This window comes from Octopus sinensis, linkage group LG1 (genome assembly GCF_006345805.1).
Source record: "Octopus sinensis linkage group LG1, ASM634580v1, whole genome shotgun sequence".
Classification (NCBI taxonomy): domain Eukaryota; kingdom Metazoa; phylum Mollusca; class Cephalopoda; order Octopoda; family Octopodidae; genus Octopus; species Octopus sinensis.
The window spans coordinates 27390969-27413395 of NC_042997.1; the positions used below are offsets into that span (position 1 = coordinate 27390969).

Genomic DNA, 22427 nt, shown 5'->3' on the forward strand with positions numbered 1-22427 from the left:
TCGTCGGCATCTGAATGTCCACATGATATATGATGCTGTGTTGTGAAAAGAGCTTCAGACTCGCTTGTCCAGCATTGAAAATACTACAGTATGGGAGGATTTTCTAGACCAGGTTCTTGAATGTGCTGCTGAAACATTGAAATATATTACTGCCAGAGACTGGTTTGATGAAAATGATGCTGAAGTTCAGTGACTATTGGTTGTAAAGCACCATGCCCACAATATATTGCTGTGCAGAAGACTTTCAGCTGCGCAGCGAAATCTAGCACTTGCCCAGTATAGCAGTGTAAAATCACTACTGCAGTGATCTCTCAGGAAGATGCAGAAGACTTGGTGGGAGGATCATGCTCGCGCTGTTCAGGCTGCTGCTGATGCAAATGACAGAAATAAGTTTTACCATCTTATGAAGTAAGTTTATGAGCTTAAGATCTCTGCATCAGCGCCTTTGCTTTCCAAGAGTCTTCTGCTCTATTTACTAATTCAACAGAAAACACAGGTTGCTGGATTGAGCACTTCGCTGAACTCCTAAGCCACGACTCAGCTGTGGATGAAACAGTGATTGATACTATGCAACAAAGATCTATCATTGGCTCCTTAAATTCCAAGCCCTCAATAGATGAGGTAAAGACATCAACAAATAAATTGAATCGTGGTAGGGCACCTGGAAAGAATGGAATTTGCTATTTGGTAGTGATTACATCTCTACAGAGGTAATGCTCTACTATCAGCTGCTAGCAAGGTTCTGGCAAATATTCTTTCCCGCCTGAATGGGTGTCTCGTAAATGATGTCCTGTCTGAACCTCAATGTGGCGTCCGATCTGGCAGAGGGACAATGGATATGATTTTCACAGCAAGACATATACATGACTTGTCCAAGTATACATTGATTTAATCAAGGCATTTGATACTGTGTATAGGGTCTTGCTATGGAAAATACTTGGATGCCCGGATCACATTGTATCTACAATGAAAACATTTCATGATGGGATGGAGGTGTGGATCAATGCTGGTGGTGGCATGGTGGGACCCATTCCTGTAGAGAATGGTATCAATCAGGGTGACATCCTTGCTCCAACTCTCTTTTCTTTGTACTTTGCTACTGCTTTTACTCATGCTTTTGCTAAGTTTAACTCTGAGAATATATGACAGATATCGATCTTCTGGTCGCCTCTTTAATCTGCGCTGATTTGCTGTCAATTCAATAGTTTTCCAGCCTCTTATTCGAGGGCTTTATGCAGATGACTGTGACTTAGCCACTCATAGAGTGGCTGACATGTAAATACGTATGAATCGTTTTCTGCTTTTTGCAAGGCATTTGGAATCAGCGTTATCTTAGTCAAGATTGTTGTAATGTTCCAGCCTGCACCAGGAAATCCATATCTTGGTTGAAGGAACAATTCTGAAAGTGGTAGACAAGTTTGTCTACATGGGCAGCACACTCAGCTGTTCTTGCACCCTGGATGATGAAATATCTTTCAGATTGCAGAGAGCAACTGATTCCTTTCGGTCTCTTCAGTCACATGTCTGGTCCCAGCATAGCATCACAAAGCAAACAAAAATTGCTATGTACCGTGCATGTGTACTGACATCGCTCCTTTACTCATTTCAAATATGGACTTCTTACAAATGTCATGAAGGGTCCTTGAACGCTTTCATCAGCGATGTCTGAGACACATTCTGCCTGTTGCCCGGACCTTAAAAACTCCAGACACACAGGTCCTGAGGATATAGCTGATATCTTGAGCATTGAGGCGAGTTGCACAAGCACCGGTTATGCTGGACTGGACACCTAATTAGAAAGAAGAATAGTAGGATCCATAAACAGATGACATATGAGGAAATTGTTAGTGGAAAGAGACCACAGCAGAAACCAAGGTTGCGATTTAAGGACTGTGTCAAGTCCTCGTTTAAGGTCTGTGATATGCAGGAGACTGACTGGGAGAGCAATTTCTGTCATCGCCACAGATGGAGGAAGCAGGTTAAGGAGCGAGACAACACCTTTGAGAGAGCACGTATTCTGAAATTCAGCATGCTGCTGAAGAATTTCACCGTGTTGCTCGAAAGCGCACTGCTAGAGTAGTGAATGGAGAAGGCTTGGTTTGCAATGTTTGCAGTCGCGTCAAAAGCAGGGCTCATTAGCCTATGTATGAATGCATACGTGCGTGCGTGCGTGCGTGTGCGTGTGTGTGTGTGAATGTGTCTGTGTATACACATAAATACTAAATTCGAATGAAAGGCCTTGTTAAGGTAAATATGGCACACATGAAGTGTAAGTGTTGAATTTTGTTAATGTTCATCGTAATGTTGGAAGCTTTGTCCAGACGCTAAACCGCAGTAAATTGAAGTTTAAACATAAAACATGAAATCTATGTATATGCGACCGTTAATATTTATATATATTCACGCATACATACGCTTGTTATGTATTATAAATGTATGTATATAAACAAAAGTGTATGTGTTTATATATGTGGGTGTGTGTGTATGTTTGTGAGTGTGTGTGCTTATGTTTGTGTGTGAGCGTGTGTAATTTATTTCTTTATTTCATACAGGGGGTTAAACATAGGAGGGTACAAATAAGGACAGACAAAGGGATTAAGTCGATTACATCGACCCAGTGCGTAACTGGTACTTATTTAATTAACCCCGAAAAGATGCAAGCCAAGGTCGACCTCGGCAGAATTTCCTCATTCTAAACGTTTTTGTAGAGTATAATACGACCCTAGAACAGCTGCAAATTCCATTTGGCTGGTTCTATTCAACTTCATACGAATTTGATATCGTCTTTCCGATTATCTATATTTCAGCTAGTATGTCACCTGCTGATTCACATCTAATTACTGTTCAAGAAATTTGCGCACCTGGTCTAATTTTGTACGATTTAGTTTTCTTTCATAAAATAAATACTTCCTAATTTGCGTTCAAATTTTTGGTTTTAGCTCTAAAGTTAGAAACATTTTATTCAGAAATAATTTAACAGCGTAGAAAACTTATATACGCCATTTAAAATTTTCGTCGCATTTCCTGCGACCTAAAGAGGTAATTATTATATGTTATACCGCATGTTACACTGTATGTTGTATTACACATCACCTAATTTAGCAATATATATATAAAATACGATTATTTGAAATTACTTCCAAAGCACGTTCTAGAAATGAATTGTATGGGTAGTGCTAGAAAAGGTTTTCTACGAGATGCATTTTGTGCTACTCTATGAATCTTCATGCTTCCTATTGAACTAGAACATTCGGATCTTCAAATCCATCTAAGGTACACAAATACAGAGAGGCCAATATATATATATATATATATATATATATATATATAAAAGAAGTATTTTAAAAATAGAACTAAAAAGTACCCAAGGCATTCTAAGTTTTAATATTTATGCATCTTTGGGAAGTGTCTTTACGCTTCCATAAACATACGTTACGGAATAAAATGCAAATTACCAATATCTCAGTGGATGTTATGCAATAATAACTTCAATTATTTCCTCTACTGGACTGCATATTAGTTATATAGGTCAAAACAATTGTCTGTATTGTTGCTTAACAATTTCGTCCGACGAATTCCCTTACCGGATGTAAAATTGGAAAATACTCTGTGATTTTACAAGTCACTTCTGCTTTCTATTCATAAATTCGCATCATGAGAAGTCACAGTGGAATAATTGTAGCTGTGTCCAATATTACATATATAAATACATAAATTCATTTATTCATTCATTTGAATAAAAGCTAACCCGCAGGCGATAATATTACTAACAAGATATCCAACAACGAAAACTGATCTAACATATAGATTTCATTTTTTCAAACTTAGCCTATTAACGTCCATTTTACCATTCCGATTTGTAGAAGCAGCATAATGGTGTTAGTGAAAGTAAGTAAACATTCTGGCATGACATTATCTAATAGATTTTTATGACACCGCATTTCTATTTTGATTACATACGAGTATGTCATCTCTACCGAAAAGGTAATCGCTTCCCACGCTTGCTGATCAATTGTTTTTGTCCCATTTTGTCTCAAAGTCATTCCTGTTTCTATTCGTTACTGTTTCCAATTTTATCTTCGTCTCTTGTTTTCCTATTCGTTTCTGTTGTCACATTCTTTCCTTCTATCAAGGAAATCTAATGCCCATAACTTAGCTTTTCCTTGGGGCTGGCCGTTTTGGAGCAAATCTCAGAATTAAACAGCCGAAATTTGCCATGATGAATCGGTTTCTGACTGAAGAATGAAGGCTCTGAATGACTGTCTGTTTTCCGTGTTCGTCAATTCGTGAATTTCACGTTCTTTATATATAAAGTTTTATTCTATATATATATATATATATGTGTATGTGTGTGTGTGTGTGTGTGTGTGTGTGTATGTATGTATGTATGTATATACTTTGGAAAGACAGCATGGACAAACTCCTTGATTTCAAAATAATGCTTAACAATATTAATAGCAACGTACAATTCGTCATGGAACACACCGATAAACAACTCCCTTTTCTTGAGATCCTAATCAAAATAGTCAATAACCACATCGAAACAGACATCTATAACCCCACAGATTGTAAAACATACATATTATTCAACTCATGCCACCCCAAACACATAAAAATTAATATACCTTATAATTTAACGAAAAGAATCTGTACCACAATTTCGTTTTTGCAACATATTTCTATTATATAATAAATTTCTAGATAAATAATGAATATTTCTTAGCCCTAATTAGCTCCTTATTTGTTGATTTTGTAATAGTATTCTAAAATATAGTAGGTGATTTATAGAACTTAACACAGTTTTTTTTTCTTTTTATATTTTTTAATATTTTTTATATGTTATATTAAATGAATAATGTAATATATAAATACATTACTTCATACTCTTTACTCTTTTACTCTTTTACTTGTTTCAGTCATTTGACTGCGGCCATGCTGGAGCACCGCCTTTAATCGAGCAACTCGACCCCGGGACTTATTCTTTTGTAAGCCCAGTACTTATTCTATCGGCCTCTTTTGCCGAACCGCTAAGTGACGGGGACATAAACACACCAGCATCGGTTGTCAAGCAATGCTAGGGGACAAACACAGACACACAAACACACACACGCATATATATATATATATATACATATATACGATGGGCTTCTTTCAGTTTCCGTCTACCAAATCCACTCACAAGGCTTTGGTCGGCCCGAGGCTATAGTAGAAGACACTTGCCCAAGGTGCCACGCAGTGGGACTGAACCCGGAACCATGTGGTTGGTAGACAAGCTACTTACCACACAGCCACTCCTGCGCCTATACTAGTGTTGTGTTTCTAATTTTTTATTTTTTATGAGATTTGTATTAGTTTATTTTAGTTATTTAGGTTCTGTATTTACTTATAGTTAGATTATATTTAGTTGTTTATTTTATTACTAAATATTTAATGGTTTATTGAATATAGAGTTTGGAAAGTTACAATTTTGTAAGTATAGGATAATTTTTTTATAATGATAACTTATTCTATTATTGAATAATGCATTTGATCTATCATTATATTAATTTACCTATTTAATTAGATTAATTTATTATTAATTAGTATATATTTAAGTATTAATAACATGATATATTTATATTATAATAACGTTAAGTTTATATATTTTGTTATATTTCTGTTATAATTTTGTTAAATTATAATTTTGTTACATTAATATATATGTATGTAATCTCTTTATATTTGAAATAGATTTATTTGGATGTTTATTTAATCTATTTTATTTAATATAGAAGTATAGATTAGTAAGATTGAGTATATAGATTAAACTTAATGTTTACCTCAATGTTTGTATTGAAGTTTGAATATAGACATTTATATACGTATTTATTTATATGATATATGTGTTTCTGTGTGTGTGTATGTATATATGTGTATATGTTTATGTACGTGTATATATATGTATATGTATATATAGTTCATCACAAAACCTCGCTAAACTAAGTATATATTTATATTTAAGATCTTTAAATTTTAATATTTTATAAGACTTATGGTGTAATAATATTGTTTTTATGTAAATATCGTTGTTTATGTAATGATCTAATTATCGTAATTTTCTATATAATTATTAGATATTAACTTTAAGTTTATTCGTAAGAATTTACTTAGCGATAGATATGTTGTTTGATAGCAAGTATACGAGTTGTTTAAAGTTAGGTTTATGTATATACATGTATTAATAGCATTAATTGTAGTTTTAAATTTCTTATAATTATTATTTTAACTTATATATTGTCTTTTTAAATTGATATTTGCTAGTTTTATTATTCTCATTGATAAATATATTTATAGTATTTATTTGATACTATATAACTACGAATTGATTATTTCTTTAAATATTTTAAACTAGCAGTATCGCCCGGCGTTGCTCGGGTTTGTTTCGACCCTTTAGAATTGGAAGTTTTGACAAGTAAAAGTTTTGCACCATGAAGCTTGTTATTCTCTTTAAGTGAACATTTTTCTGGTTGAAATACACCGAAAGATGGCGACACAGCAGTAAAAAAATCGTAAACAATAGGGATTTTCATAGAAAAAAAGGCACCTTTTTGATGTAAATAATTTTTAGTGTTAACATGGTCCGATTTGAATTTTTTCTTCTACGAAAGGAAGAGCAAGCCTCCTTCTAACATACTTTCAATTTTGGTCAACGTGCGCCGCAGGGTCTCAGAGGAGATAGTGTTAGTTGAAGGCTACCAAACCTGCCACACACAGACAACTTCAGCTTTATATATAGAGAGATATAAGATTTCTGAGCGTTATTATTTAGCCAACGAGATATAAAGATAGTAAATTTGCTATAGCGTTCGTTTAAGATTGTTTGTTAGTATTTTTGAAATTAGCTATTTCATCTTTAAATATGAAAAATTAATTTATTAGGTCTTAATTATATGTGCATATATATTTATTTATAGAGATTATTTTAGATCGTAATTATAATATTTATATACATTTATATATTTTCATTGATAATTTATATATTATTTCAATTTTATATTTTTAATAATATAATTGGTTTTTTGTAAAATATTTATGTAATTAGATATTGACTATTACTGATATTAGATTATTCGTGGGTTTCTTAACTTAAAAGTTAATACTTATAATTAAAATTAATATTTAACATTATAATCGATGTTTTGATATAATCATAATCGTCAAGTTTCTAGTTTGGTAATAGAGTTTTTTATAAGTAAAATTATAATATTATTCATTTCTTTAAAATATTGTTTAAATATTTCTGATTATTTATTAAAATATTATTAACCTGAAGATTGACTGTAACCATAATTCGAATTATTAATTGAATTTAAATTATTGTTATTCGAATTGGTTACTGGCATGAAACGATGGTAGTGTTTTCACTCTTTATCTTATTTTAAACTTTTAATACTTTTTGATAGTTATATAATTTTAAAAAACATAAATAAATAAATAGACAAAATAAAATTTAAAAAATAATAATAAAAATAAATATATATATATATATATATATATATATATATATATATATATATATATATTAAATTTATAAGTTTAAATTATTTAAATGATTTTTAAAATTTTAACTTTAATTTAAATATTTTAATTTGGAATTTATCTTTTTTATATTTTAAATTTTATATTTTTTTTATTAATTTTATTTCTATGTATTGGCTTCTGATTTTCACTGTTTGATTTGCCTAATAGTGGTTTTATCTCTAATTAATATTATATATACATATATATATATATATTATATATATATATATATATATATATATATATATATATATATATATATATGTGTGTGTGTGTGTATGTATGTATATATATATATATGTATATATGTTTGTATGTATATATATATATATGTATATATATATATATATATTAATAAAAGGAATTCCAACCTTGTCTGATTTTCACGTTTTATTTACAATCTTATAATGATATAATATAAGATATAATATAATAAACTAAAATAAAATAATAGAATGTTAAATGTTCATTCTGATTGAACTAGTACTTTCATGCATTAAATTCTGCAATCTTCGGGTTTTGACTGTAGCGAGATGATTAAATATGTGCCTTAAATACAGCTGTGTAGGCTCCAGTTTGCTAGGTTTTGCCATAGTTTACCTCCACCTCCTGGTAGAGTTGTTGTTCTAAGTATCCCATTACAGAGTTGGCGTAAACGGGAGCAAACCTCGTTCTCATCGCCGTGCCTCTAATATGTATGTAATTCTTTCCATTGAAGAAGAATGTGTTGTTTTCTAGAATAAGTTTGACTGTGTCTAAAATAAATGGCACTGTGAATCTGTTGGGAATCACGTCTCTATGTTTTTCTAACCAGTATTTAATCGCCTGTATTCCTAAATCGTGGGATACTTAGAACAACAACTCTACCAAAAGGTAGAGGTAAACTATGGCACTGGATTTAGAAAGTATATTGAAAAGGCATGGAAGAGATACCTTGACGACTGCTTCATAATCTGGACAGAATATCTAAATACTCTGGAAGAGTTCAATATCCTCCTGAACAACCTACACCCATCTATCCAATTTACAAAGGAGATGAGTAGTACCAAATTACAATTCCTAGATATAATGGTAATTAAAAGACACCACCATCACCACAGATATATACTATAAACACACAGACACACACCAATACCTGAATTTTAAGTCGTGCCATCCACCACATACAAAATGCAACATCCCATTCTGTCTAGCTAGAAGAATTTGTACCATTATAGAAGATGCAAATATCAGGAACAAACGCCTAACAGAACTAAGAGAATTTTTGCTCAAACAAAAATATCAATCTCTACTTATAGAAAATGGCATACAGCGGGCTTTAAAAATACCCATACAACTTAGGACAACCCAAGGAAGAGGAAAACAAGAACAAGTCGTACCATTCATAGTGACACACAACCCACGTCACCAGAATATCTTCAACATCGCCAAAGCAAACCTACCAATCATTGCTCAAATTAATGAATTAAAAGACATAATCACGGATCGAGCTATGGTTCTTAGTAAAAGACAGCCTAAAAACTTGAAAAAATTACTAACAAAGGCAAAATTTGACCTTAGCAACAAAGACCAAACATTCACTGTATCTAAATGCAATGATAGCCGATGTGGCACATGCCAATTCATACATACCGGCCAATATATAAACACAAAAACCGGGAAAATATTCACGAACGCGAATATGAACTGCAAAAGCAGAAATTTAATTTACTGCATCAAATGCTCAAATTGTGAAGAAATATATGTAGGTCAGACGGGAAATGCACTATCAGAACGCTCACGTGTACACCGACAACAGATTAGAGACCCAGAGGTCCGTCAGATACCTTTGAGTAACCACCTAGCAACATGGTCGGAAATATATATATAATATTTCCATTCTACAAATTACACAGCCCAAGTGAAATCGAGAGGAAAATCAGAGAAAAGAATTTTATTGATAAATTCGAACCCAAGCTAAATAAGCAATAATAATAATACTTAGAGGTACTACTTCTACTGCTACGACCATGACCACTAACAACAACAACAATACTAAAGGTGATGAAGATGAAGATAGCAGGAAAAGTATCTTATTTAGGGTTAAAAGTTCTATTGCCACCACCATCTCCACTAGCAACAATAATTAAGGTGCTGACAATGATGATGATAACAATTGAAATCCCTGACAAAGGCTATTTACAACATTTCTAAAAATAGCCCAACAATTGCTGCCTCGGCCAGGGTTAAGATACAGGACTCTTGACATGTTCAACAAAGCGTGACGCCTAAACCAATCAGCTCAACCAACCAATCAGCTTAAGTAATTGAGTGATACTACACACTCATTGGTCATAATTCAGTTCGCAAAACCTAGCAATCTGGAGTCCACACAGCTGTATTTAAGGCACAGATTTAATCATCTCGCTACAGTCAAAAATTGTGAAGCATGACTGTCACCACTACTACATGAACCTGAAGATTGCAGAATTTAATTCATGAAAGTACTAGTTCAATCAGAATGAACATTTAACATTCTATTATTTTATTTTATTTTATTTTATTATATTATATTATATTATATCATTATAAGATTGTAAATAAAACGTGAAAATCAGACGAGGTTGGAATTCCTTTTATTAACATATTCTTCTATACACAATCACACACACCCGTATATATATATATGTGTATATATATATATATATATATATATATATATATATATATATATATATATATATATATATATATATATGTATGTATGTATATATATATGAGTAAGTGTTCAAAAGTTTCTGGCTTTCGTTAAAAGATACAGCACGTCTGCGTATCTTCACTCATTTATTACTGTTTTTATTTCATCTCATGTCCAATGTCCGGAAATCATTCGTCACATATCTGTGACATCTTCAACGACCCTTTCCCTCCACGTGTATCCTCCTGCCCCGCTTAGTCTAGTCTGTCCTTCTAGGATGTGTATCCTTATCTGCACATGCGTTTGTGAGTGTGTGTGTGTGTGCGTCTGTATGTGTGTTAGTGTGTGTGTGTGTCCTTGTGTGTGCGTGTGTGCGTATGCAAACGCGTATCTATATATTTCACATGTGTGCTTATGTGTATGTGTATGTGGACCCGCCTAAAACACTGTTTATATCAGTGCCCAATATATTTTTGTTCTCAGTAGTACTTTGACCTTCCCCTCATCTACGATTTCTTTTCTATTGCTGTTGCTACTATTGCTGCTGTACTTGACCCTTACTTTTGATATTGTTCATGTATCTGTGTGTATATTTTCTATTAAACAGGTTCTCATCCAATTTGCAGTTATTTTTAACTACATCTTAGTCGCAACATCGGCACCAGTGCTTACCCAATGTGATATACCATCTGACTTGAAAGTCGAATATCAGAAGCTATCCAGCACAGCGATCGGCAATAACTTTTTTCTCTCAGGTGAAATGGCTCCAGCTGAAAGTAACCAATCAGCACTGAATAACAGTGATAATAGTTACCCAACAACTTCTGCATATAATAATATCATCCGTGAACGCACAAGCTGTCCTTGGCACCTTAACGTTACTCATGATTCAACAATTTTCCCACCATCAATTACTAAAGTGGTGTGTCGCTGTAGAAAATGTCTGGACAATAGCAACAACCATTGTGTGACGGTATATACGTCAATGACTGTCCTGAAACGCACAGGTGAATGTGTTGGTGGTTTGTATGTGTACAGACCAAGGGTCATTCAAGTAGCCACAGCCTGTGTGTGTGTACGGAAGGTTGATGTCATTAATGAAAGAAATATGCTACAATATGAGTCGTAAAAGCAGTAAAATTCTATTGCGGGCAATGCCGCTAGAATATTTAAATATATGTGCATATGTATGTATGTATGTATGTATGTATGTATGTATGTATGTATGTATTTATGTATGTCGTTATTCAGTTTATTTATTTATTTATTTATTTATGTTTATATGTATGTGTATCATTATTCAATTTATATGTGTATGTGTGTAAGTTTAAATACATATGGATGCTATGAAAGAAACTGAAGAAAACTCAAAGCACTTAATATTAAATATATCTAATAATATAATCCTTTATAGTAGATATATACAATACAATGTTATCGAGTCGTCTCTTAGTTCTTACTATTACTCTATATCGAACAAGTGAGCATCTATTCATCTATCGTTCAATATTGCATACATGCATCTATATAAGCTTCTGAAATTTTCCAAGCATACCTATATGTACGTACATATGTGTGTGTGCGTGTGCGTGCGCGTGTGTGTACAGGGTGCAATGAATAAGCTGTTGTCTAAATTACGCAAACATGAAAATAACACTGACATCTCATTTTAACAGATATTTTTACCAAAATTACATTTAAAAAATGTTGAAATACTAAAGAGTAAATTTATTCAATGAAATTGCCATTGGCCTCAACCACCGTCTCCAGACGACTTTGGAATCTTCTGCAAATATTCTGGATGTCTCCTTGTTTAAATCGGTGAATGCTGCCATAATACTTGCCTTCAGTTCATCTTTGGTATCACAAGGAGTTTTGTTGATCTTTCGCTCAACTGTACCGCACATGTAATAATCAAGGGATTGTAGGCTGGGGTGTTAGGTGGCCAGATGTTAGGGGTGATGTGGTCGCAGAAATTGTCTGACAGCCATGATTGGTTTCTCTTCCTTGTGTGGTATGGTACAGAGTCCTGTTGTCTGACAAAGGTTCTTCCAGCAGCCACCCTCTTGACACTGAGCAACGTTACCTCCTCCAGGCACTTGATGTAGGCCACCGTGTGAGGTTGTGTGGGAAGATGATTGGAGGCATAATGTCACCATCACCGGTGATCACTTCAAACACCATGATGTTGACTGAACGTTTGATCTTTATCACTTTCGGTACATGGCCTCAGATTGCACTCTCATTATATTGAGACACAAACACTCTGAAATGTTCGCATTGGAGCTTCCGGCGCGAATGCCTAGCTGTACAGCATGTCGTTTCGAAATTACTGGCAGATCGAATTGCGTCATGGTGCTGTTTTTCTCACAGATGGTGCCCAACTGACGCTACTATACTGCGGCGAGCTGGCAGAAACGTTAGCACGCCGGGCGAAATGCTTAGCAGTATTTCGTCTGTCTTTACGTTCTGAGTTCAAATTCCGCCGAGGTCGACTTTGCCTTTCATCCTTTCGGGGTCGATAAATTAAGTACCAGTTACGCACTGGGGTCGATATAATAGACTTAATCCCTTTGTCTGTCCTTGTTTGTCCCCTCTGTGTTTAGCCCCTTGTGGGTAGTAAAGAAATATATACTGTGTAGTCCACAAATTCGAAAACAAACAATGCGCATGCGCAATATATATATATATATGTATGTATGTATGGATGAATTGTATATTCATATACACATGCACATAAAATTCATATATTTTTTATATCTTTACTTTAAAATCTACCCTACCCTACCTCAAATTGTTATTTGATAAATATGTTTTTGTATATCTTTTTTGTATATATTTATATACACAATACTTACTTTGATACTTTGATAGGTATCGGCAATTATTGGCTCAGGCCACGTCTAACTTAATAGCACCACCTTAATAGCACCCAATATATAAATGTTTTTGTATATCTTTTTTGTATATATTTATATAAAATATATAAATATATATTTTCGTATACCTTTTTTGTATATATTTATTTATACAATATAAAAATATGTTTTCGTGTATCTTTTTTATATATTTATTTATACAATATATAAATATGTTTTTGTATATATTTTTGTATATATTTATATATACAATATATAAATATATGTTTTTGCATCTCTTTTTTGTGCATCAGCATGGCCGCAGTTCTGAGCTGAAAATAGAAAAAAAAATATATGTTTTTGTATATCTCTTTTGTATATATTTATACATTTTTGTAACAATAATTTATGTTTGGAAGAATTTTGAATACAGTACTGGCGATTATGATACTAGTTGACTACATATTTGCCTTATATGTGCAGAGGTTTGCAGAGGGATTAATACTTAAACACAGTATCATGAGAAACAATTCTGCGTATCATATTTCATTACATTTATAGGAAATTTTACATTTTAAGGTCCATAAAGCTTTATTAAATACTCAGGTGTTTTGGTTTGTTCTGCTTTTAACATTTCTCATTTCCATAGTGCATGTACGTATTGAATTGCTGACTGGATGAACATGAATTTATTTTATAGATTACAATATGAAGTCGAAGTTACACAACTTACTCATATGGGTTTCTCATGACAGTGATTAAAACAAAGGAAATACGCCTAAATGGCATATCTGTTTTTTAAACCTTCACACACAAACATGCACAGCATGTGTGTGTGTGTGTGCGTGTGTATGTGTGTGTGTGTGTGTGTGTGTGTGTGTGTGTGTGTGTGTGTGTGTGTGTGTGTGCAACGATGAACTCTACCCTCATCAGAGGATAAGTAAGTTATGGATTTCAACTGAAAACTCAGAAAGTGGCAACTACGGAAATCCTGTGAGGAAGATCTTCGGGAAAATAAAGAATATATTGTTTTTACATTTACCAAGAGAATAGAAACACTGTTATTCCTATTAGATGAAATTGCTAAGGCAGTATTTCATGATCAACAGTCGAAGAGTTATTTCCCGTCCCAGAGTAAATGTTTGAAAATCCATTATAGGCATAGGAAAAGTGAAAGATAGAGAGGTAGGGAGAGGAGAGGAAAGGAGAGAGAGAGAGAGGGAGAGAAAGAGGGAGAGACTGAGAGACAGACAGATAGAGAAGCTTCGAGAAATATGATGTGGATGATAGTATGAAACTATGTACAGAACACAGCTTCTGCCACGAGACCACTACACTATAGGGTCTCGGCCTCTTCATGGTCATTCACAATTATGGATATTCGTGTGCTAGGCATAGCTGTTGTTCACTCCAGCTCGCAGTATATAGAAAATAAGTGACATACAATCACTGAACTAGCGACGAGCAAACTAGCTAGGTTAGAAAACCCTATAAGAAATGAAAGCAGTCTTTATACTAAGAAGTAGTGTTGAAAAATCCATTAATTTATTTGGCACCGAATGTATGGAGAAATTTAATTTATGGCATACACCCATAAGCGCTTTGTGGAATAACCTAAACGGAGTAGTCAAACGATCGAACGAATTCGAGGAGCTGAAATAAAAAGTGAAAGAAACTTTCTCCAAAGCGTGTTTTTTTTTTCTTTTTTTTGGAAGGTTTAGGCTGTTGCATAAAAAAAAAATCAAGGTTTGCTATCAAAGACAATTCAACACCTCTCAGGCTCAAACGGAACGCGCCGTTTGCTGCAGTAGATCAGGTCAGTAACTAACTAGAAAGGTTGGAAATCCTGAATATAAGAATATAATTTTAAAGATGGACCACGCAAACTGGGCAGCACCGGCGGTGTACGTAAAAATAATAATAATAAGCTAAGAGTGTACTCCGACTTCTCAACCGGGTTAAACGACTCTTTACTCATACACAAGCCCAGAAGAAGTTTTGCTAAACTAAAAGGAGGGGAAACTTTTTCGAAATTAGACCTCTCAGAAGCGTAATTTCAAATTCAGTTAGAGGACGATTGCACACATCTACTAACAATCAACACGCACCGTGGATTTTACAAGTTTAAACGACTGCCTTTTGGGGTAAAAGTGGCACCCGCCAAATTCCAACAAATAATAGATCCGATGTTAAGTGTTTGCGACTTCTCCATCGTATACCTAGATGAAATTCTGATAAAGACCGAGTCTCGGGTGTAACATGTCGAACGCATAAATTATTTAAGGAAATAAGTGTATACAGACTAAAACTGACAGACTAACCCTGTGAATTTTTTATGAAATATATATAATACCTAAGTCAAGTAATCGACGAAAGTGGATGTAGACGGGACCCATCAAGGGCGACGGCAATACGAAATATGCCGCCTCCGACGAACATGACAATGCTAGAAGCATTCCTAGGCTTGGTAAATATACATAAGGTAACGGCACCACTTAATGAATTATTTTTTTAAGTGCCAAATGGATTTGGACAGAGAAATGTCAGAAAGTATTTAACGAGTTAAAAGATGTGTTAACTTCAGGCTTGTATCTTACGCATTTCGACCCAAAGTTAAAGATAATACCAGCTACAGATGCAAGTGAGTATGTGATAGGAGCCGTGCTTCTACACAAGTGTAACGAGGGCAGGAGAAAGGCTAATCCGTCAAGGAAATTATTGCCAGCGGAAAAGAACTATAACCAGATTGAAGAAAGACGTTGGCTATTATATTTAGCGTGAAGAAACTTCACAGGTTCCTACATGACCCACGTGTTTGGTTGCAAACGGACCATAGACCTCTGATAATGGTATAAGGATCCAAGAAGGGAATCCTGACACACACGACACACAGACTGCTGCGGTGGGGTACCAATCTATTAAACTATAATTATAGAATGGAACGTCTGCCCCCCAAAAGAGATGGGACATACCGTTGGTCTATCTAGGCTAATTCCGAGAAATAACGAACTGCTGGAAGACACCGTAATGGCAGCGCTAAGGTCGGAAGCAGAAACAAAAAAAAAAGTGTTGTGAAATATCGTGCGTAACTTTATAAGAAATAAAAGGAAATGCGAGAAATGACAAATTTATTAATGAGACAAAACAAAATTGTGGTCGACAAAGGGAAATAAAGAAAAGTCTGATGCAAAGAACCGCCAAGACGTGAACGTATACACTTTATGTGATGTTGTATTAATGTACGCTCAGAGAGAAGTCATTCTACAGACATTACAGAAGAGAATGCTAAAAGAGTTCCAGGTGAGACATCCAAGCATCTCTATAATGAAAGCGCCGGTGCGAAGTTTCGTATACTGGCCAAGCACAGACAAAGTTGAAAACCTGGTAAAAGGCTGCAGGGTGTGTGCGCTGGCAGCGAAACTACCTTCTACAAAACGTCAATCTTGGCCTGAAATGAAAATACCATTGTTCCCACTGCATATCAATTTTGCAGGCCCTGTAAATGGATATTATTACCTAATAGTAGTGGACAGCTACACAAAATGACCTGAGGTCGTGAGGTGTAAACGACCAATCTCATATACTGTAATAAAGTTCTTATACGAGCTGTTTGCATGATTTGGTGTACCAGATATAATTGTCTCTCATAACGGAACACAGTTTGTATCCCGTGAGTTTAAAAGATTCTGCGAGATGTTCACGTTAGAACAAAAGATTATAGCACCGTATCATTCTAGATCGAATGGAAGGGACGAACGGGTTCGTGGACACTTTTAAGAGAGCTTTGAAGAAAGCAAATAAAGAAGCTACGTACGAGGTCGCGATCCAACAATTCTTAAGGGTACACAGGTTAACTTTGAACCCAAATGTGCCAGAAGGAAGTTCACCAGCACAATTAATGTTTGCCGGAAAGGTGAAGTCAGTATTCGATAAGCTGTTAACAGTGCAGAAACAAATACGTGCTAATAAAGACATACCAACATTCTTTAGAATCGGTGATAAGGTATACTCTTTACTCTTTTACTCTTTTACTTGTTTCAGTCATTTGACTGCGGCCATTTGACTGCGGCCCAGTACTTATTCTATCGGTCTCTTTTGCCGAACCGCTAAGTGACGGGGACATAAACACACCAGCATCGGTTGTCAAGCAATGCTAGTGGGACAAACACAGACACACAAACAAACGCACACACATATATATATATATACATATATACGACGGGCTTCTTTCAGTTTCCATCTACCAAATCCACTCACAAGGCTTTGGTCGGCCCGAGGCTATAGCAGAAGACACTTGCCCAAGATGCCACGCAGTGAGACTGAACCCGGAACCATGTGGCTGGTTAGCAAGCTACTTACCACACAGCCACTCCTGCGCCTGTGTAAGAACGTACAAAAGAACGTATGTAAGAACGTACAAAAGGGGCAAGCAATACTATGAGAAAGGAGAAATTGTAACATACATAGGAAGAATGATGTATGGTGTAAGAAACAGAAATGGAATGGAAAGGAAACATAGAAATCGTAGACACACAGAGATAGAAATCATAGAAACCATAGAGAATGAAAGAGAAGGCACCAATAAGAGCAGAAATACCGATGGTTTGGCTATATGACACTTTTCAGATTCCAACACCGTTACAAGAAGTCGAAACCACACGTACAAGGAAAAGGAAGAACATTGAATTCCTAAAAGCAAACCCTAAGAAGAAAAGGTGTTGAATATATATATATATATATATATATAAAATGGGGGGAGGTAGGGAGAATAAAAGAAATTGATTGTTAAAAAGATTTAATGGGGGAAATGTATGTTGAAACTGTCAACACACCCAGTAAAAAGTGGTAGTAGTAGGCATTATAGATAAACCAGACGCCGGTCGACAGGGAGAAGGTCGAGAGAACGTGTAGACTGTGTTGACCGTAGCTGGGGGTCGTACAGTGCCAGACAGTAACATTCTATCGAGGTCTTCTGAATATAGCAATATTTGTCAGAGTGAAAACCGTCGTCAAAAGACAAATCAAACAGTGGCAAAAGACGCTTTACAACACACACACCACACACACACACACACACACACACACACACACACACACACACACAAATATATATTCTTTTTTTTCTTTTATTCTTTTATTCTTTTACTTGTTTCCGTCATTTGACTGCGGCCATGCTGGAGCACCGACTTTAGTCGAGCAAATCGACTTATTCTTTGTAAGCCCAGTACTTATTCTATCGGTCTCTTTTTGCCGAACCGCTAATTTACGGGGACGTAAACACACAAGCATCGGTTGTCAAGCAATGCTAGGGGACAAACAAAGACACACAAACACACACACACATACATATACATATATACGACAGGCTTCTTTCAGTTTCCGTCTACCAAATCCACTCACAAGGCATTGGTCGGCCCGGGGCTATAGCAGAAGACACTTGCCCAAGATGCCACGCAGTGGGACTGAACCCGGAACCATGTGGTTGGTAAGCAAGCTACTTACCACACAGCCACTCCTGCGCCTATATATACATATATATAAGCAAAATAATTGAGATTCAGATGAATTAGGTATCTAAGATGAAGCACCCAAAATTAGAGCGGTATTATCTATACAACTTCAAAATAAGGTGAATAAAATAAAATTAAGCAACAGGATATCCAGAGGTGATGCAGTCCGGATACTTATTAATCATGCCTCGTATATATATATATATATATATATTGTTTATTTCCGTAAACCTGCGTTCGTCTTTTGTCTATTTTTATAAAGCTTCCCGTTATATATATATATATATTATATATATATATTTAGGGAAGATCATTACGTCAATAAAAATAAGCACACGCATTTATTCAAAAGCAAATATGTATATATACATACATGTGGAGGCGCATGGCTTAGTAGTTAGAGCATCGGACTCAAAATCATGAAGTAGTGAGTTCGAATCTCAGACGTGGCTCTGTATTGAGTTCTTAAGCAAGACATTTTATTTCACGTTGCCTCATTTCACTCAGCTGTAGAAATGAGTTCCGATGTCACTGGTGCCAAGCCGTATCAGTGTTTGCCTTTCTCTTGGATAACATCAGTAGCGTTGGAGAGAGGAGGCTGATATGCACTGGCTACGGCTGGTCTTCCATAAACAACCTTCTCCAAATGGAAACTTTCTTGGTGCATCCCACGGTCATTCATAACCGAAGAGGGTCTTTACCCTTTTTTTTTTTTTTTACATTCATATGTATCATTTATTGTCTTTTACTTGTTTCAATGATTTCCTCTACATTGAAGAAATTTAGTTCAACGGATCGCTCCCTGTGTCTGTTCGATTAAGACTGGTCCTTATTCTATTGGCCGTCTTTTGTCATTCCGCTAAGTTACAGATACGTAAACAAACAAATTTCTCGCAAACCTGCCGCTGTACGCATATGCTAACAAGGTAATTTTGCTTAGATTAGTTGTAGAGAACTTACCTATTTCTTTACTACCCACAAGGGGCTAAACATAGAGGGGACAAACATGGACAGACATAGGTTTTAAGTCGATTATATCGACCCCAGTGCGTAACTGGTACTTAATTTATCGACCCCGAAAGGATGAAAGGCAAAGTCGATCTCGGCGGAGTTTGAACTCAGAACGTAACAGCAGACGAAATACGGCTACGCATTTCGCCCGGCGTGCTAACGATTCTGCCAGCGCACCACCATACCATGTAGAGAACTTACTATTGCTTTATGCAATAAACAAACACTCAACTTTACTGTGAAAATTGTCCTTGTTTTAAAATCACAGTCCTTTCTCTTCAAGATATATCCCAGAACGACAGCCATTTACAAAGCAATAAATTCTATCCACTCAAGGTATAGCAATCCCTGAATCAGAGATTTAACATTTGAATACTTATCCCAATGATACAAATAAAGAAATAAATAAAATGAAAAATGACAAAGATAGTTTTTGTGTTCATAATACTTTTATTAAAATACGACTTTAATATAAAGCAAATTTTATGTATAATATAATTTATGTATAATATAATTTATGTATAATATATGTATCTCACATTTTCACCTATTAAAGAGGTGTTATATCCAACATTCATTTCAAAATAATACAAAATATACTTAAACAATTTCAATATCGAAATTTCGATACACTATATAGATATAAAAATATATAAAATAAATATGAAAAAATTGGTTGGCTCAGTGGTTAAAACGTAGGACTCGCAAACATGAGGTAGTGAGTTTGATTCCAGGGCCGGGCTGTGCACTGTGTTTTTGAGCAAGCCACTTTATTTTACGTTGCTCCAGCTCACTCAGCTGTAGAAATGAACTGTGAGGTCACTGGTGCAAAGCTATGTCGGCGTTTGCCTTGGATAACATAGATGGTGTGGAGAGTGAACGCTGATATGCATGGGCGACTGCTGGTCTTCCATGAACTTTGCTCGAACTTGTGCCTCGGAGATGAACTTTCTAGTTGCAATTCCATGGTCATTCTCGACCGAAGGATTTTTTACTCTTATGTATGTATGTATATATATTAATATATATTGATATATTATAATATATATATAATATTATGTATATGTATATATATATATATATATATATTATGTGTGTGTGTGTGTGTTGTGTGTGTTTGTGTGTATGTGTGTGTGCGTGTGTACGTATGTATGTACGAATGCATGTATTGAATAATAGTCTGAGTACCATACTATATTCACTATATTTAAGAACTCAATATGAGCCTTTCGTTAAACTCTAATATGTCATTACAATGCAAGATTTACAAGTGGAATAAGTTAGTATAAGTAATGACTATTTAGAGCAACATACTAATGCATTTAGTATAGTAATGATGCAAAATTTGTAATTTAATTCTTTTCTACAGCTGTTGCAACGAAAAGAATACAATCATCATTCATAAAAATACGTAATTAATGAATAAAAATGCATATTTAATTTAGTTATTTGTGAAGGATAAACAATTTTCCCAGAGATAAAATTAAATCTGTTATTTCATGGTGTGCGCATGTGTGTGTCTGTGCTCGTAATTCCTGTAAGATAATTTCATGAAACAATACTGTGTCATTAAGTGCACTATTTTAAATCTATTGTGTAAAAGCAAAATGTGATTGTTATATATAATACTTAGTAACATTATTTAGGCAATTGAAAATAATGCATTAACAGAATAACTGAACATCGGAAAGAAATTCCTTGCTCTATTTAATGACTATTCTTTAAATTCTCAATTCAACTATCACTGGTCAACATAGATTTGCATTTGTGAAGGACCGAAGTATTCGGTTCAATTTTACCGACTAGTTCCTAAACTTGTGCCTATGTATATATCGTTATTTAGGCAACTAAAATGATTAAATACAATACGGTGTTAAAGTGGATTCAAGTATTATTATCCGAAGGAGTTTAAGTCCATTCTACTGTCTTCCCCACATATAAATTCTAATTGAGAAAATGAATGCACGTTTGAGTATTTATCTGTCTTTGCGTATAAAAACGCTGGTAAAAAAAAAAGTTATTTGAAGTCTTAGATATTCTAAATATGCAGTAAAAATTATTATTTAGTTAACAATATTTTTAATAATTTAATTTCTTAATGATAACAATAAATAGATATTTGTCTTGAAAAGTTTTAAAATATAGAATTTTTTGCAAAATGTATGATTCTCTTTCATTTGACTGCCCTTTCTCTCTCTCTCTCTCTCTCTCTCTTTATCTCTCTCTCTTTCACTCTCTCTCACTCTCTCTCTCTCGCTATATATATTTATATACATTAAATATAATAAAATGTAATATAATTTATAATATAAGTATATATATATGTTATTTATAGATGCATACCATATTTACATATGTACATATAGATATACAAATAAAAATGTATGTGTTTTGTTTTTGTGTGTATATATATTTAAATAACCACATGGTGGTATACTTAAGCTTTCATATCATGAATAACTTTTGCGTTACACGCAGAGAACATTTTAGTAGTCAGTTGTATTTACGACTCGTAATCGTCCTTATTTCTTTCGATTATAAAATCGACTTTCCTTGCACATACACAAGCTGTGGCTACCTCAATCACTTTTGGCTTATATACATATAGTCCATCGATACATTCCCCTGTACGTTTGAGGACAGTCATTTTAGTGTATACCATCACACACTGGTGATTGCTATCTGTGTCTACACAATCACTACAATGACACACTACTTCAGCACGTGACGGAGGGAAATATGTTGAATCATGGGTAATGTTCAGATACCAAGGACAGGTTGATCGCTCACTGATGGTAGCAGTAGATCCAG

General features: G+C 34.6%; 3 protein-coding genes across 3 annotated transcripts in view; 2 read left to right on the forward strand and 1 right to left on the reverse strand.

Moving 5' to 3' along the window:
* The first annotated feature begins 3747 nt into the window (after positions 1 to 3747).
* LOC118768278 (interleukin 17-like protein) lies at positions 3748 to 11453 on the forward strand. Its single transcript, XM_036514453.1, has 2 exons — positions 3748 to 3888; positions 10845 to 11453. Exons 1-2 carry the CDS (start codon positions 3874 to 3876, stop codon positions 11364 to 11366), a joined length of 537 nt encoding a protein of 178 aa, XP_036370346.1. The 5' UTR covers positions 3748 to 3873; the 3' UTR covers positions 11367 to 11453.
* Positions 11454 to 19045: 7592 nt separating this feature from the next.
* Positions 19046 to 22427, forward strand: part of LOC115218645 (interleukin 17-like protein) — a 45855-nt gene continuing 42473 nt past the window's right edge. Inside the window, exon 1 of the transcript XR_005004104.1 lies at positions 19046 to 19059. The gene's annotated coding sequence lies outside the window, so the exon portion shown is untranslated. The remainder of the gene's footprint in view (positions 19060 to 22427) is intronic.
* The window catches only part of LOC115208802 (interleukin 17-like protein), a 2605-nt gene continuing 2137 nt past the window's right edge, over positions 21960 to 22427 (reverse strand). Inside the window, exon 2 of the mRNA XM_029777106.2 lies at positions 21960 to 22427. This exon is cut by the window's right edge and continues 208 nt beyond it. Coding sequence (XP_029632966.1) covers positions 22120 to 22427 — 308 coding nt within the window. The 3' untranslated portion in view covers positions 21960 to 22119.